At 38.5% G+C, this 15,333-nt stretch overlaps 1 protein-coding gene across 1 annotated transcript in view; it reads left to right on the top strand.

The window, feature by feature from the left end:
- The window catches only part of MRPL48 (mitochondrial ribosomal protein L48), a 46,947-nt gene that overhangs the window by 13,417 nt on the left and 18,197 nt on the right, over positions 1-15,333 (top strand). Inside the window, exon 4 of the mRNA XM_016161420.2 lies at positions 10,132-10,220. Coding sequence (XP_016016906.1) covers positions 10,132-10,220 — 89 coding nt within the window. The remainder of the gene's footprint in view (positions 1-10,131; positions 10,221-15,333) is intronic.

The raw sequence follows: 15,333 nt of genomic DNA, 5'->3' as shown, positions 1-15,333 counted from the left end.
CTGTGAGGGTGGGATGGGTCAGTTGTGGAAGTCAACTGTGAGTTGACAAGTGAATGGGAGTTCAGGATTTAGAGAAAGCTATTATAGACAATATTTTTATGAAGTTTGACTTGGAATGGGAGGAAAGAGAATTGGTAGGAGCCGAAGAGAGATATGGGATCCCGGAAAGGTTTTTTTTAATAGTTATTTCTGTCTTGCTTACACTTTTTATTTTGAAAGATATAAAAAACACAGAAAAGCAAAAAAATAATATGTCAAATAAACCCAGATTTGGTAATTATTAACATTTTGTTAGACTTTCTTTAGTATTAAAAAAGAAAGAATTATGTTCAAGTCCTCTTATGCACGAGCTGTGGTCTTATCCCTTAACACAACTAGAGACAGTTCATTTTGAACTGGTATGTATTCTGAGGAAGTTTTTTTAAAATTAGTACTGGGAGGGAAAAAAAATGGCATAGATGATAGAGGCTCTATTCATTCCTCTGGCAACCAAATCAAAGTTGTGACAAACACGTAGCAGCAGCAAGGAAAAATTGCCTGGGATGAACAAGCCATACAACTAGGGAGAAATCCAAGAAAACACCCTGCAATGGCAGAAGGTAGGATGGGGCAAGGACGTGGGGTTGCCCAGTCTCGAGCAGCTGAATGGGAATGAGGCTGTGGTAGTGGCAGTGGCAGACACCTCTTAGAGGGGTCGTGTCCATGAGCGGATTTTTGCCATGGTGGACCTGCTCGCCCTGAGCAGCAATGCCGATTAGGCTATGTGAGGGGGCACCAGGGACTTACAGGGAGACATTGTTGGAGGGCTGAAGTGAGACTCACTCTGTACAGAAGTGCCAGTGGTACTCATTGTACGCTGTTGAGTCCTCCCTGCTCCCATTACATGGACACAGCACTGCCATAACTGAGTCCTCATCAAACTGGATATCAGAGGTTGCTCAGCCCGAAGGGTTCCCTGAAACTCCGCTCAGCCCAACTCGCGGCCCCGCCCAAGCCATATCCAGTTGAATCCTCAGCAAGTCAGGTGCTTCTTGCTGAGCAGCATCTAGACTCACACTGCAGGCACCTTGCCTCGGTTTCTGGTGTGGTCTTTTGAGACAACTATAAGTACAGCATCTGTGGATTGCTTGCTGAATCTTAACAGGTGGCTCTGGAGGGATAGAGGCTTGGGCTAAGTTTGGCCTGCAGCTGAACCCCTCTCAGGACTGCGCCACTGGATACCTACTTCACAAATCCACACTAATAAGACCAGGAGACTTAGGAGCTTTACTTAGTATGTAGAAATAGACAGAAAGGCAGCCAAAATGGGATGACAAGAAGCAGAAACCATATGAGAACAGAACAGAGAGCCAGATATAATGGAGTCAAGTAATCTAACAGATGCAGAGTTCAAAACACTGGTTATAAAGATGCTCAGTGAACTTTTTGGAAGTATAGATAAATTCAGTGAGAACTTCAACAAAGGGATAAAAAAAACATAAAAATGGAAATGGAAATTATAAAAGGGAATCAGTCTGAAATGAACACATTATCTGAAATGAGAAGTATATTAAATGGATTAAATAAAGGAATAAACAAAGTGAATAAAGAAAAGGATCAAATGCTCTCTCTAGAGGATGGGAAAGCCAAGGACGTGCAATCAGAATGGCAAGAGATAAGATGCCAAAACTAAAAAATTAATTTAAGGGTCATATGGGATACTAGTAAGGGTCCGAATATCCGTCTAATCTGCGTAACTAAAGAAAATCAAGTTGCTGAACAGCTATTTGAAGAAATAATGATGGAAAACTTCCCTAACCTAGTGAAGGAAATGGACATAAAACCCCAAGAAGCTCAGAAGATTCCAAAAATCAGGGATCCAAAGATGCCCATACCAAGACACATTATAATTAAAATGCCAAAGGTTAAATACAAATAAATAATATTAAAAGCAGCAAGAGAAAAACAGGTAGTTACTTATAAGAGAAACCTATAAGACTGGCAGCTGATTTCTCAAAAGAAACTATGCAGGACAGAAGGGCTTGGCAAAAAATATTCAACAGAATGAAGACCCAGGATCTACAACCAAGAATACTTTATCCCGCAAAGGTATCATTTAGAGTCGAAGGACAGATAAAAAGCTTCCCAGACTAAAATAAGCAAAAGGAATTTGTCACCACCAAGCCAGTATTACAAGAAATGTTGGAGGGACTTCTTTAAAAAGAAAAAACATGTATCAAAACAAATAAAAATAGTAACTATATTCTTATCAATAAGTACCTCAAATGGAAAAGAATTAAGTGCTCCAACTAAAAGATAGAGTGGATGAAAAGAAAGGAAAACAAGACCCCTATATGTTGCCTGTAAGAGACTCACTTCAGATTAAAAGACACACACAGATTAAAAGGAAGGGGATGGAAAAAGATATTGCTTTGATAGACCTAGAAGGTATTTAAGTCAGACAGAGAAAGATAAACACTATGATTTCACTTATATGTGGAATCTAAGGAATAAAAAGAACAAACTAATCAAAAACAGACTCACAAATATAGTGGACAATTTGGTGATGAATAGAGGGGAGGGAGCTTTGGGGTGTTGGGAAAATGGGGTGAAGGGCTAAAGAAGTACAAATCAGTAGCCGATGGATGGTCACAGGAATGAGGAGCCGGGGCATAGGGAATGCAATTAGCATTACTACATTAGCTAGGTCGAGGGTCAGGGGAGAGAGGGAGCAATTGGGGGGATTGTTTTACGAACTATATAGATATCTAACCAATGTACTATATACATGAAACTAATTAAAATAAATTTTAAAAAAGACGAAAAATGAGTGCTAAAATTACCAGATGTTAAAAAAATCTTGAATGTATTCATATGGATATATACAGTAAAAGTAAATATAAACTGTACAAAAAGGTGTATCACAAAAAGCTGAAAATTTTCAATTTCTCAGTCTTACTCCCCAAGGGTATCCACTAATAGCAATTTCTTATCTGTTTTTCAAGAAAGCTTTCTGCATATATGAACATATATATTATGTGTGTGTGACTGTTTTTTAATGTTGGACATTTAGGGTGTTTTTAGTTTTTGCTATTTCAAAAAATGCTGCAGCAACCATTTTTATACATCTTTGTAAATTTATTACTGTACATTTGTAAGATAAATTCCTGGAACCAAAATTGCTGAGTCAGTGGATTATGAATTGAAAATACTGGTAAGGATCATCAGATTGCCTTTCAGAAAACTTGTATTAATTTATATATTTTTTGCCTATTTTTCTATTGGATTGTTTGCTTTTTCATTTCTGATTTGTAAGAACTTTTTATATAGTTTTTTTCCCCCTCTTTAGTTCCCCACCCCCCCCACTTCCGCCCCTGACTTACGGATGTTGCCATCTCCCTTTTAAGAACTGGATCTCTGAAGGCGAGGTGACTCCACCCACATGCTCTTGGTGTACACCCAGGGCCTGGTGCACCCAAGGCCTGGAGCACCCAGGGCCTGGCGCACCCCTGGGTATGGTCCATGTCTCCACCTGCGGCGTGAACCCAGGACCTTCTGTGTGTAAAGCAGATATGCTAACCACTACACCATGGAGCCACCCCTATAAATTTTTTGTGTACTAAGGAAAGTAGCATTTTTCTTTCATGTATTGCTTTGTATTGTTTCCAGTCATCTGTCTCTTGACTTTGTTTTATGTTTTCCTGTTAAATAGAAGTTTAAAATTTTTACATAGCTAGCTTTATTAATCTTTAATTTATAGACTTTGTTTCATGATTAGAAAGATCTTCTGCACTCCAAGATTATTTTTAAAAAATCCTTCTTGTTATCTTTTGTTTTTTTTTTTCTTTAACGCATTTCCCATTTGCCCCAAGAATACTCTTCAGCAGCACTTGCGACTGCAGTGTTTACCCCGAAATAACTCATGGATTACAGTCCTAACCATACTCCCAAGTTTGCCACAAAATATCTCACTTTTATTATTATTTTCACATCACTCTAGTATATCAATAGTCTTTGGAAACAAATGACATCATTCTATTTATAGCATTCTGTTTTTAGTAGTGGTATTTCCATTTATAAAATATAGTAATTCTTGAATGCTGAAAATGTAAAATCCCATTGTTCTCGAACAGTCGTTAGCTGAAAATTCATTTGATGAATCTCATTTATGTACATATTTCTGTTACAATAGAATTAGGGACAAGTTCTGTTCAGAAAAGACTCCAAGAACAGTTTTTATATTTTATTTTCACATTGAAAACCAGTCAGATTTGCTTCAGCCTCAAAGAGTGTGTTTATGTAAAATTAAGTTAATGCTGGCAGCAAGCTACACTTTTTTTCCCCAGATGGGAAATGGGTTAAATATGTGGTCCATCTAGAATTAGAATTAGGTAAGGATGTATTTTTTCCCCCCAAAATGAGTAGTCAGTTGTTTCAACATTATTGAAACATCTATGTTTTCCTCATAGGTTTGAGAATGTCACCTTTATTATATAGTAAATTTCCATACAGATCCAGGATGATTTTAACTTTGTTTTGTTCCTTTGATTTGTCTGTATATTTGATGCCAATACCAAGCTGTTTTAACACTACTGGTTATTAAAGTTTTGTAGTATATTTTTATATTTGATAGCTACATAATTCTGAGGGTTTTTTGTTTTGGTTTTTGTTTTTAAAGATGGGACCAAATAGGGCATGCTATATGCTGGTGAGAATGATCCAATAGGGATCCTTTTGAAGAGAGAGGTGGGGTATAATATAATTTATTCAAACAGTTAGCTATTTGGAGAAATTTGTCTCCAAGGATTTCTAATGGAAACAACACTACGATGAACATCTTTATACATTATTAGTATTTGTGTCCTTGTCTGATTACTTACTTAGGATACATTTGTAAAAGTTGAACTGTTAGGTCAAAGGAAATGCACATTTTTAAAGCTGTTGATATGTGTTACAAAACTGCTCTCTAGAAAAACCTCACCATTTTATATTTCTTTCGTATTTGAGAATCCTCCTTCATACACTCATCAACATTACTGTTATTTTTTTTTAACATTTCCTAATATTGTAAGTTTAAAAATGTCATCCCTTATATTTGTAATTTGCATATTTTTGATTACTAGTTGCTTGAAAATATTTTTGTACATTTATTGGCCACTTATCTTTTCCTTTCTCAATTTTTCAGTTGTCATCAAGGAATCCTAGTATCTAGAAGGCTCCAAGGCCCAGGGTGACTCACCAGTGTTGGCATGCCAAGATAATTCTACTTGAAAAGACGCAGCTTTATTGACATTTTTCATGGGTTCTTTGAGATATCTTTAAAGTCAGAAATTTCAAAATTGAATTATAACGATATTCAGAAAAGAAGAGTAGGGAGCAGTGCCTTGTTCCTACCTTCGCCCATCATACTCTCCTTGGGCCCTGGGTATCATTTGAGCTGTTCTCTCCAAGGGATGAGCTTGATTGTAGTGACCATCTTTTTCTTACTCATTTAAACATACATAGAGGGGTAGAAGTAAATACTTATGAAGAAGTCTAAAGAGGTTAAATGAAGGGAACTCAGAGTCTTCTTATTAAAGCATGAACTAAAAAGTGGAGTCAGAGAAACATGGTACATTTTAGGTCAAGTAGTTCAGTGTAATTAGAAAAACTGAAAAAAAATTGAAAAGAGATTTTGAAAAAAGTGTGTAGCTGCCAGGGCCAAATTATTGCAGATTGTTTTGGTAAATTATCTCAAGAACCTTTACACACACACACACACACACACACACACACACACACACACACACTTTCTGAGCACATTCTATTTGCCAGGTGCTGGGGTGTATCAGGGACTTGCAGTCTGTTGAATGGAGAGAATATCCTGTAATTAATTCTTGGCTAGGGCTGCCCTAGTCTTTTCCGCTTTCCCTCCTGCATAGCCCTGATAAAAATGCTTGTTCCAATTTTGAAGGAGGAATAATTAAAGTGAAGTTGTTTATCCCTATCCTGGATTGATGGGTTTAATACCCAGTTTAGTAAACAAGGACATTGAAGGACAGTTGGCTCTGGCATGTATAAAGGAAGGGGTGTGATGTGGGAGAAATCAATACGTGATTGCATCCTATAATTGTACTAACTGAAAGATTGTCTAAGCCTCTTGAAACCTTGGGATTTTGTGTCTTCTTCAGTGAAAAGAGTTGCCTTTTCTTTCAGGAGGCTGTAATGTTAATGTGACAGCAGGAAACCCAGCTTAATGACATGGAGCAGGGGGAAATAATTATAAATAAGTTGAACTTATTAGAAATCAGAGGCTTTCAAACTTATAAATTTTATAATTAAAACAACTGGCTAATTAAGCAGTTTAACCACTGTTAATATGACCAAAACCTTTCATTTAAGGGAGAAAATGGTTAATTTAACAGTAGTTTGAATCAGCTTCTTAATTAACCAGCTGCTCTAATTGTAGGAATTGCCTTAAACTAAATTTGAAAATGCCTCCTTGCCAAGGAATTCTAATAGATGAGAGGCTGAGGCAAGCATTTGCAGCAGTCACCTGAGATGTGTCATCATCTCAAAGATCACTTTTGGTTCTGCTGTTTGAAATCACTGGTAGGTTATTGAGTTTCTGTTTACTTAAAGGTGGTGTCTGGCATATAGTTTTCTTTTTTATTTACAGCAAAGGTTTTATATAATGGAGGCATGTGAGAGTTATAACCATGAAGTAAATTAAACTCTTGGTGATTTTTGTACATTTCGAGCAGCAGAAGAGTTTCCCAAAGATGGCGACATTTGAGCTGACCCTGGAGGCTGTGTAGGATTTCACCAGTGAGAGAGGTGCATTCTCACCAGGGGGTACTGCCTAGCATGGCACAGAGGCATGAAAACTGTATGTGTTATACAGAATGGCAAGTGTAGATCTGTGGCTGAGAAGCAAGGTTTTAAAGGCCTGGAGGAGTAGGAGGATGAGGAGATGAAGTAGTTGGAACTAGATTACAAAATCAGGGTTCTTAATTGCTTAACTAAGGAGTATGAACTTTGGGCAGTGGAAAACCATCAGACATTTTGAAACATGGCAAAGACCTTCCCTGTCTCATTCATTGGTATCTTCGTAGTGACTGGTACAGTGCCTGGCACGTAGTAAGTACTTTTTTAAGAAGTGTATGTGTGATGAATAAATGATTAAATTAATGAAAGTGTATAACACGATTAGGTCTGTGTTTTAGAAGGATTAATTTTTCAGCTCTAGAAGATGGAATAGAAAGGGAGATATGGATACAATGAGATCGCCAACAACAATTTAGCCAAAGCTACCACTTGAATCTTGTTACCCTTTCATTCATACTCCTTCTTCCCACACCTTTTCCACACAACAATCAACGTGATCTTTTAAAAAAGATAACAGACATAATTTCCCTGCTTATGGCTATTCAGTCTGAAATCCAAACCCTTAACAAAGCCCAGTGTTGTGTGTTCTGACCCACCGCTCTAGTCTCTGGTACATTCTCTGACCCTCTCACTTTGTGTCAGTCACACTGACAGCCTTGCTGTTCCTTGCATATGCCAAGCTGTGTCCCACATTGGGGCCTATGCACATGCTATTTCCTCTGCTTGGAACATTCATCCTCTATCTTTTTATCTAATAAACTCCTATTTGCCTGTCAGGTCTCAACTTATTTTATATATTTTTTGAATAGAAACTATATGTACATGAACAAGTTTTAAAAGATACAAAAGAATATAAAATAAACAGTAAGTCTCCCTTTCCTCCTGCCTTCTAGTCACTTCCTCTCCCTGGAAATAACCACTATTACAGTTTCGCTCTAAATTCTAGTCTCAGTTCACGTGCTATTTTTTCAGAGAGGCCTTCTCTGATACTCCAAACTAAAATAGATCCACTAATTGTATTGCCATAGCCCTTTGTGCTTTTTCTTTTTATTATTTATCAAAATTTGTAATTTTATATTTATTTTGTTATTATTCTGTTAATGATTCCTTCCTCCCACTAGACTGTCAGCTCCATAAACAGAATTTTGTTGGCCCTGTTCACTTTTATATACACAACTCTTTGTATCGTGCCTGGCACATCATAAATACTCAATAATTAAGCCCTTACTAAGCTTTGCCTGTTTATGTAAACTCATTTCTTGCCACCCTTCTCCTCATGCTCTGCCTTAAAGTCCTCTCTGGCTCTTCCCTTCTGCATACCATGTTATCTCCTCACTAACTCAGTCATCCTTCAGGTTTTACTTAAAAGCCACCTGATCTAAAAATCTTTTCCCAACACCTCAATTCAAACCTCAGTGCCCTTCCCGTGTATATATCCCTTATCACCTGCATTGGTATTACTGTCTCTCTGCTAGATCATAGGTACTGTAATGCAGGGACTTTTTCCATTGTTGTTGTCTCAGTTTCCAAAGTATTGCGTGGTACCAATCAGTCCTGCTATAGATATTGGGTTGGTCATATACTATGCAGGTTTAGTGTGTGCCATTCACGTGGTTGTGAGGGTAAAGTAGTTGCTGGCTACCCTGATGGGTAATAATAAATATTTGTTGAATGAGTGAACATGCTCTAGAAAGTTCAGCACTTTTAGGAGGTCATATTTTGAGGTCATAATAAAATCTTATTGGATAAGATTAATTTGCAAGGCTCTAGTCTGAGGATCATTGTATACCTATCAAGAAGATTTGGATACCAGCTCCTTGGGTGAGGCCCCAGGTTGCAGAGTTGGAACCCAAAGGCTGAAACTGTCAAAGGTCTCAGAGTCAGAGAGACAGAATTGGGACAGCGGCCAAGAACACACCTCAGTTGTGTTCAGTTCTGTTTGGGAACTTCTGTCAAAAATACCTCCTTCTTCCCTGCATGGTAAACTCTTACTCTTCTTTCAAGAATGCAGCTTTTACCTCCTTGGAACCTTTTCCTCTGCACCCTTCTCCACTCCTACCCCCAATCCCCAAGGCAGAATTAGTTGTTCCTTCCTCTAGGCACTTACTGCCTTGCTTTCATCTCCATTATAGTATTTCATACATCATAAGGTAATTATCTGATTTCCTATCACCCTTCCCAGTATACACTGTCTCCAGGGAAAGTAGCATATTTTAGTCATCTTTGTCCCAGTGTTTATACAGTTGTTGGCATGTAATAGTAAATATGGACTATGTATATCATGTAAAGGATCCATGATATCCCAGGGTTGTCTGGATAAAATAGTGTGGATTGTAAATGCAGGATTGACTCTGAAGCCAGTCTATGATTGGCCTGGCACAGAGCAGACTTCCTTAGAAGCCCATTTTAGAAAAGAGAAACTTAAGAAACATTGGTTCCAACGAAAGAGTAGAGATAGGGAACTGGGATCTGAACTATGAAAGATCAGATCTAGTTAGATTTCATATGCCAGAAATTCAGAGGTTATAACACATTTGAGCACAGGCTGTTCAGCCAGATAGACCTGGGTTTAAACTGCAGTTCTGCTTCTTACTTGCTGGATGACCTTGGCCACTTCACCATATTTTTAGAGCTGTAGTTTCTTTATTTGTAAATGAGGATAAAAATAATGAGGATTAAAGGAGAATATGTATATATTAGCGAGACTTACCTTGAAGGGGGATCTCTGGGCCTACCGTAATGAATATGTATATGGAGATCCTATTTTAGTAGTAGTATATATACACATTGTACATTGTTATTGTTTTTATTATTATTCGCTTAACACTGTGTGTGAGAGATGGTTCTGTATCAACACAAGTAAATCAAAGAAGATGGTTTTTGAAACTTTGTGGAAATCTGTGATTGTTCTCTTACCTGATTATATTTGCCACCTGTCTCTTTCTCTATACAATCCACAGTAGAAGAATTATTGCCTGTCGAGGGAAAAGAGAAAACAAGAACGCTGTGAGAATGCATTTTGTCCCCATAAGCCACCAGTGGCTCTAGCAGGAGAGAATTTCTCAAAGAAAGATAGGTAGTAAGGATTGGATATAGTCCAAGGGCCAAAAGTAGAGGTAAACTGAGAGTCAACCCAGGATCAAAAAATAGGTCTGGTTTTTAAACCAACAAGAAGCCTGCTACTCCCAAATATTCCCAGTCTTGCAGTGGAGAATTTGTCTCCTCACATGTGATCTGTCCCTGAAGGAGCTCTGAAACAGGTTTGTCTTATTTTTTCTCTTTTAGGAGGCATTCTGCTGAGTACCAGTCGGCACCACAAGACAAAGCCCACCCATGGCATTGGAAGATACAAGCACCTAATTAAAGCACAAGAGGTAAAGGGGGCAGGAATCCTTAAAAAAATGAGAGTGTGCAGATTTGCGTAGGATGGAGAGTATTGGAGCTGGAAAGGATACGGGGTTGCCCCTCACTCTTCTCCAGTTACTAAGTTTAAATATTATCCATAATGGAGATGTTTCTGTAGTGTCCCAGTCTTGTCCCTGGCCAGGTTATCACAGTGAAAAGCAAATGGTTTGGTTTTATTATTTGTGATATTTTTTTAAAATATTTTTTTAGTACTTAGCTCAGTATGGACCTCACATTGGAAGTGGCAAGTAGAGGAGGATTGACATTTTTAGCCAGTAGCTGAGTGTTATAGTATTTGCAGACTTAAAATATGTATGTGTTCTTTTAATCCATTACCACAGATAACTGGGAGTTACTTCTAAGCATTATAAGATTATTTAGACTATTTTTCTGGCCCCAACTGCAGGATTGTGTATGTAGTGGTTAGATTTTTATGCATGTGCAGAGAATTTTCTGGTGAGGTGAGCACAACACTGGCCTCAAAGTCAGAGGTCTGGCTTTGGATCATGATTCTATCCCTTCCCATAAATAGTACAGTTAATATTTTGCTTTTCTATCTGAGGAGTCTTCAACATCACTTTTGGTTCTTGCCTTAATTGAATACGCCCATGTAACCATGCACATCTCCCACTGCCTCTCTTTCCTTGGCAGAAGTTCAATACCACTGTACTTTGGGCCTCAGAAGCCACTCAACTTGCCATGTTCTCCTGAGTATTCATCCTTACATCAAGGAATTTCATGAAAGGAACATGCCATATCTGAGGCCTGTATCGGGCAGTCTCCCAGCAGGAAATAGCCCAATGCAAATTGTTTGTAGTGGGAAGAGTACTGAATTGGGAACCAGGAAACTTGTGTTCTAGGCTTGGTTCTGCCACTTACTAGCTTCATGACTTTGGATTAGTTAACCTTACTAACCTTCTAGGCATGATGGTCTCTGAAATTTTATCTAAAATGTTTTCTGCATTGAATTTTCTGGGAAGAGAGCCCATACCTTTTTTTAGACTCTTCAAAAAGGTTGAGAAACTCTGGATTAGAATATCTTTACGAGTTTTTCGGGTTTGATATCGTGTAACTCTATGATGCAATGAAGTGTTTATTGAATATCTACCATGTGCTAGGTACTGTTGGGGGCGCCTTGCCACTTCACACTGGGTTGCAATAAAATTTTATAGGATGAATGAACGAGACCTGGTTTATGTTCAGAGGGAGCTGGTAAACCATTAGAGATAAATACAGATGATTATGCTCCTAAGCACAAAGTGACAAGTGCTAAAAGAAAAATTAAAAATGCTGTAAAATTCAGAAGGAGTGATTTACACTCTTTCAGAGTTGTGACACCTTAGTTGTTGGAGTTGTTTTATTTTAGGACATTCCTCTTTAAAAAGTCCCACATAAATTGGCAGGAAATGAAATTGGTTTTGTGTGTATATGTTTTTTCTAATGTTTTGGGATCCTCTCAAGATGATTTTCTGCATATGCCACACTCTGACCTACACCTTATCTTGCTATAAAAGAAGTTAGACGCTGTATTTAACGCTATCTGTCTGCATCTTTCTCTCTAGTTTCTTCTATCTTATGGATACCATGCTTTAACTACATTGGGTTTCTTGCTTTTCATCCAGATCGTCATTACTGTTTCAAGGCCTCTCACATGCTGTTCTGTCTACTTGGAAGACTTTCTCCCCTTTTTCCCTTGGCTAATAACATCTTCAACCTTTAAATCCCAGTGAGGAATCAAGGTCAGGAGGGAGAAATTAATCTCCTCTTCTGAGAAACCTTCCTGGATTCCCTGCATTGGGTTACTTGACCTACACTGAGCTGAGTTCCTTGTGCTTCCTATGTCTTAGGACTTACTGTTTTGATGACAATCCCCCCTTCTAGATAATGAACTCTCTAAGGGTAGAGGCCATATCTCATTTTTCTCTGTATCCTCAGTGTCCAGCACAGGGCCTGGCATCAAATAGAGGACAGTAAATATTGATTGAGCTGAACTGATATGTGATTGTTGAAACTGCCCTGAGGTTTCATAAATCAGGCAAACACAACCCACTATCTGGAAATAGCTGGCTCTATTTGACCTTGGTTGCTTGAAGGGAGCGATGCTCCCTTTAGTTAGGGGTGTAGGCTTTTCTCTGGTGTCATTTATTGTCCCAGGGTAACTAGCACAGACAGTAGTACTGGTGGCAGAAGGTATTGCAGGCTCCTTGCTTCCTGCATGGGACAACACAATGAAAGCTTTCATCTGCCAGCATGCAGAGGCTCTGTCTTACTCCCCTGGGGAACAGGACTGGAAAAGTTAGATGGTGTCTTGTGGCCTCCTTTATCTCCCTAAGCCTAGAACTTAGAAAAAACAATAAGTAGTCAGATTCCCATTTTTTTTCCTCTCTGGGTCTCAGCCTTGGCCCTCTATTCTCTTGAGCCCCACATCCCTGAGATGAGAATTAATTCTCATGCACAAAGTGCCCATCCTTTGTCTCATCTCTGCTGGTGTAATCTCTTCACTCCTCCTTCCAAAGGTTCTATACTTAGTCTTATAACTCCTGAACCTTGGTAAGGAAAAGGCACATCTATCTCATTTCAGCTTTACTTGTCAATACTGGTTTTACCTCTTTTGCTCTTAAATGGCCTGATTGGTTCCCATCCCTCCATCCTATGTTCTTGTCCTTGTTGCTTCTCTGAGGAGTGAGTAAAAGAAGAGATGAAAACCAAGCTTCTTTTTGGGTGGCAACAGGGGGATGACAGCAAACCATGGGATTCCAGGTCTCTCATAGCACAGACCCAGCCTCCTTCTCAGTGACTTCCTCTTTTGCACCCTATGCTTCATGCTCATTTCTCATATACCCATGGTATCTCAGGTCTCTGTACCTTTGTGCATGCTCCTTCCCCTTTATGGGAAGATACCTTTCTTTTTTTTTCTTTCATCTGTAAGGCCCATCTTAACTCATGGCAGTGAGGGATCACATTTCAGAGCTTATCTCCAGACCCGTGTCTCAATGTGTAGATCTCATTGTTCTCTCATGGGCCCTGCATCATTCTTTTGAATTTAAAAAGCTTCAGATTGTTGGGAGTTGTTTTTATTTGGTAGAAATAAAAATAATATAGTTCTTCATATTTGTATAGTGCTAGGTCATTTCTCCTAAGGCCACTTACTTACTTTCCCTCAGCTGTTGTCCTGCCTCCAATCTTGGAGGTAATAGCAGCCCAAGATCAATTGCCAAGAGGAAGATGTGGGAGGATGCAATAGAGGCCACATAAATTGCTGTCAGTTTGTAGTTGTTATACGTTCCATCTTCTAGGCTCTGGGGGAAGAGAATAAGGTATATCTTTTGTAAATGAGGCAATTTACTTCCTTTTTGTAGAATGGCCCTTGGGAATCAAGATTCCTTTTCTCTTGGAAACTTAATGCTATTTTTATTATTGACATACTCTCTGCCATTTCTGACACCCATTTATTTTGTTGTAGCACCCATAAATAGATTAGCTCTGTAAGGAGACAGTGGCATCATTTGTGGAAAAAATCAGCAGCTTAGAATCACTTTATGGTAACAGTCCTAGCTTCCTGAGAATAGAAGATTAGTTTTGCCAGTCCAGTGACTGTATGGCTAGACATAGATTATAGGACTGGCTTAGGAATAGGTGTTTTAAACTAGCATCCATGTTTTCCCTCGTCTACCTCTTGTAACTCAATGAAAAGAAAAACCGTCATTGAGCATCTACTATGTACCAGGCACTGCTGAACACAGATGCTGCTCAGATGAATAGAACACAATCTCTTCCTACAAAATGTACAGTGGGCTAGGAAAGATAGTACTCAAAAGTGTACTAAATATACATGGTAAGCGCTTTACTAGGGGAATTAACTAAATATAAGATAAAGAAGCAATTGTCCCTGCAAGGGTCACTGAAGGTGTTATGGAGTTAAACTTAACAAACATTTATTAATTGCCACCTATATTCTTACACTGAATATATAAAGTGAACTGACACTCCTTTAGGAGTGTCCAGTTGCTTGGGATAGCTGGCAACATTGGGCCGTAAAGAGCATAAAAGAGTTTTCCAGAGTTTCTCAGGCACAGAGTGACTCCGGTAAAGACCTGAAGCTTAGCCTGTGTCTTAGAGCACCCTGGTCCCCAGCCCACTTGAGTTTCATCCTGCCTTGCCTGTTCTGCTAAATTACAACAATGTCAGAGTTTTAGAGAGATTCATATTTGATATAATAATAATGATCCCTATCCATTTTCAAAGTGCTTTTACATCCATTATCTCAGTGCCTTTCATACCATATGCCCATGGAACACTGGTGATCTGAGAGCTGAACCCCTCCTCAAGTTTAACAATGCAATCTTCCACATTTTAGAAAGATGTTAATGGGTACAATTTTCTAAAGTTAAGTTTTTCTCTCATCGGTTTTACTTGATGAAAACAGTCACAGAGAAACTCAGATATGTTTTCATACTTTTTGAGATGCAGAGCGCTCCATTTATATAATGTAACCATATTTTCTGTTAGTAAAATTGTTCTTGTTGTATATGATTAAAGTATGTTGATGAATATTCCATGTTGTTTCACAAAGAGAAACATAATTTCTTAGGCTCCCTGCAACCAACAAATTTGAAAACCATGCCTTTTGATTCACCAACTATCTTGCAAGGTAGGGTAGAAAGGGAAACTGATTGAGGAATATAAATGATTTCTCTATGACCATATGGCTAGTAAGTTACAATTCCAGAACCAGAATTCCATTCAGTTCAACTCAACATTTAATATTGCTGGGCTCTAGGAATAGAGAAATGAATGAGTCATAATACTTCCTTATATGAATTGAGATAGTATTTTGGCTGCCATAATAGAGAAATCCACTTAATCAAGGGGCTTAAGTAAGATAGAAGCTTATTTCTCTCTCACATAAAAGTATAAGCAAATATCCAGCTTTCGGTTCTCCCACACTTATCACACTGCTCATATCTCATAGTCTGAGGTGGCAGCTCCTTCTTCAGCTATCATGTCCACATTCCATCCAGCAGGAAGGGGAAAGAGAAAGCAGTGTGTTTGAGCTTGTATCCCATTGGCTAGAACTTAGTC

This window comes from Rousettus aegyptiacus, unplaced genomic scaffold, assembly GCF_014176215.1.
Source record: "Rousettus aegyptiacus isolate mRouAeg1 unplaced genomic scaffold, mRouAeg1.p scaffold_m13_p_5, whole genome shotgun sequence".
Lineage (NCBI taxonomy): Eukaryota > Metazoa > Chordata > Mammalia > Chiroptera > Pteropodidae > Rousettus > Rousettus aegyptiacus.
The sequence above is the reverse complement of the archived record's forward strand: the minus strand, read 5'-3'. Positions and strand labels throughout refer to the sequence as shown.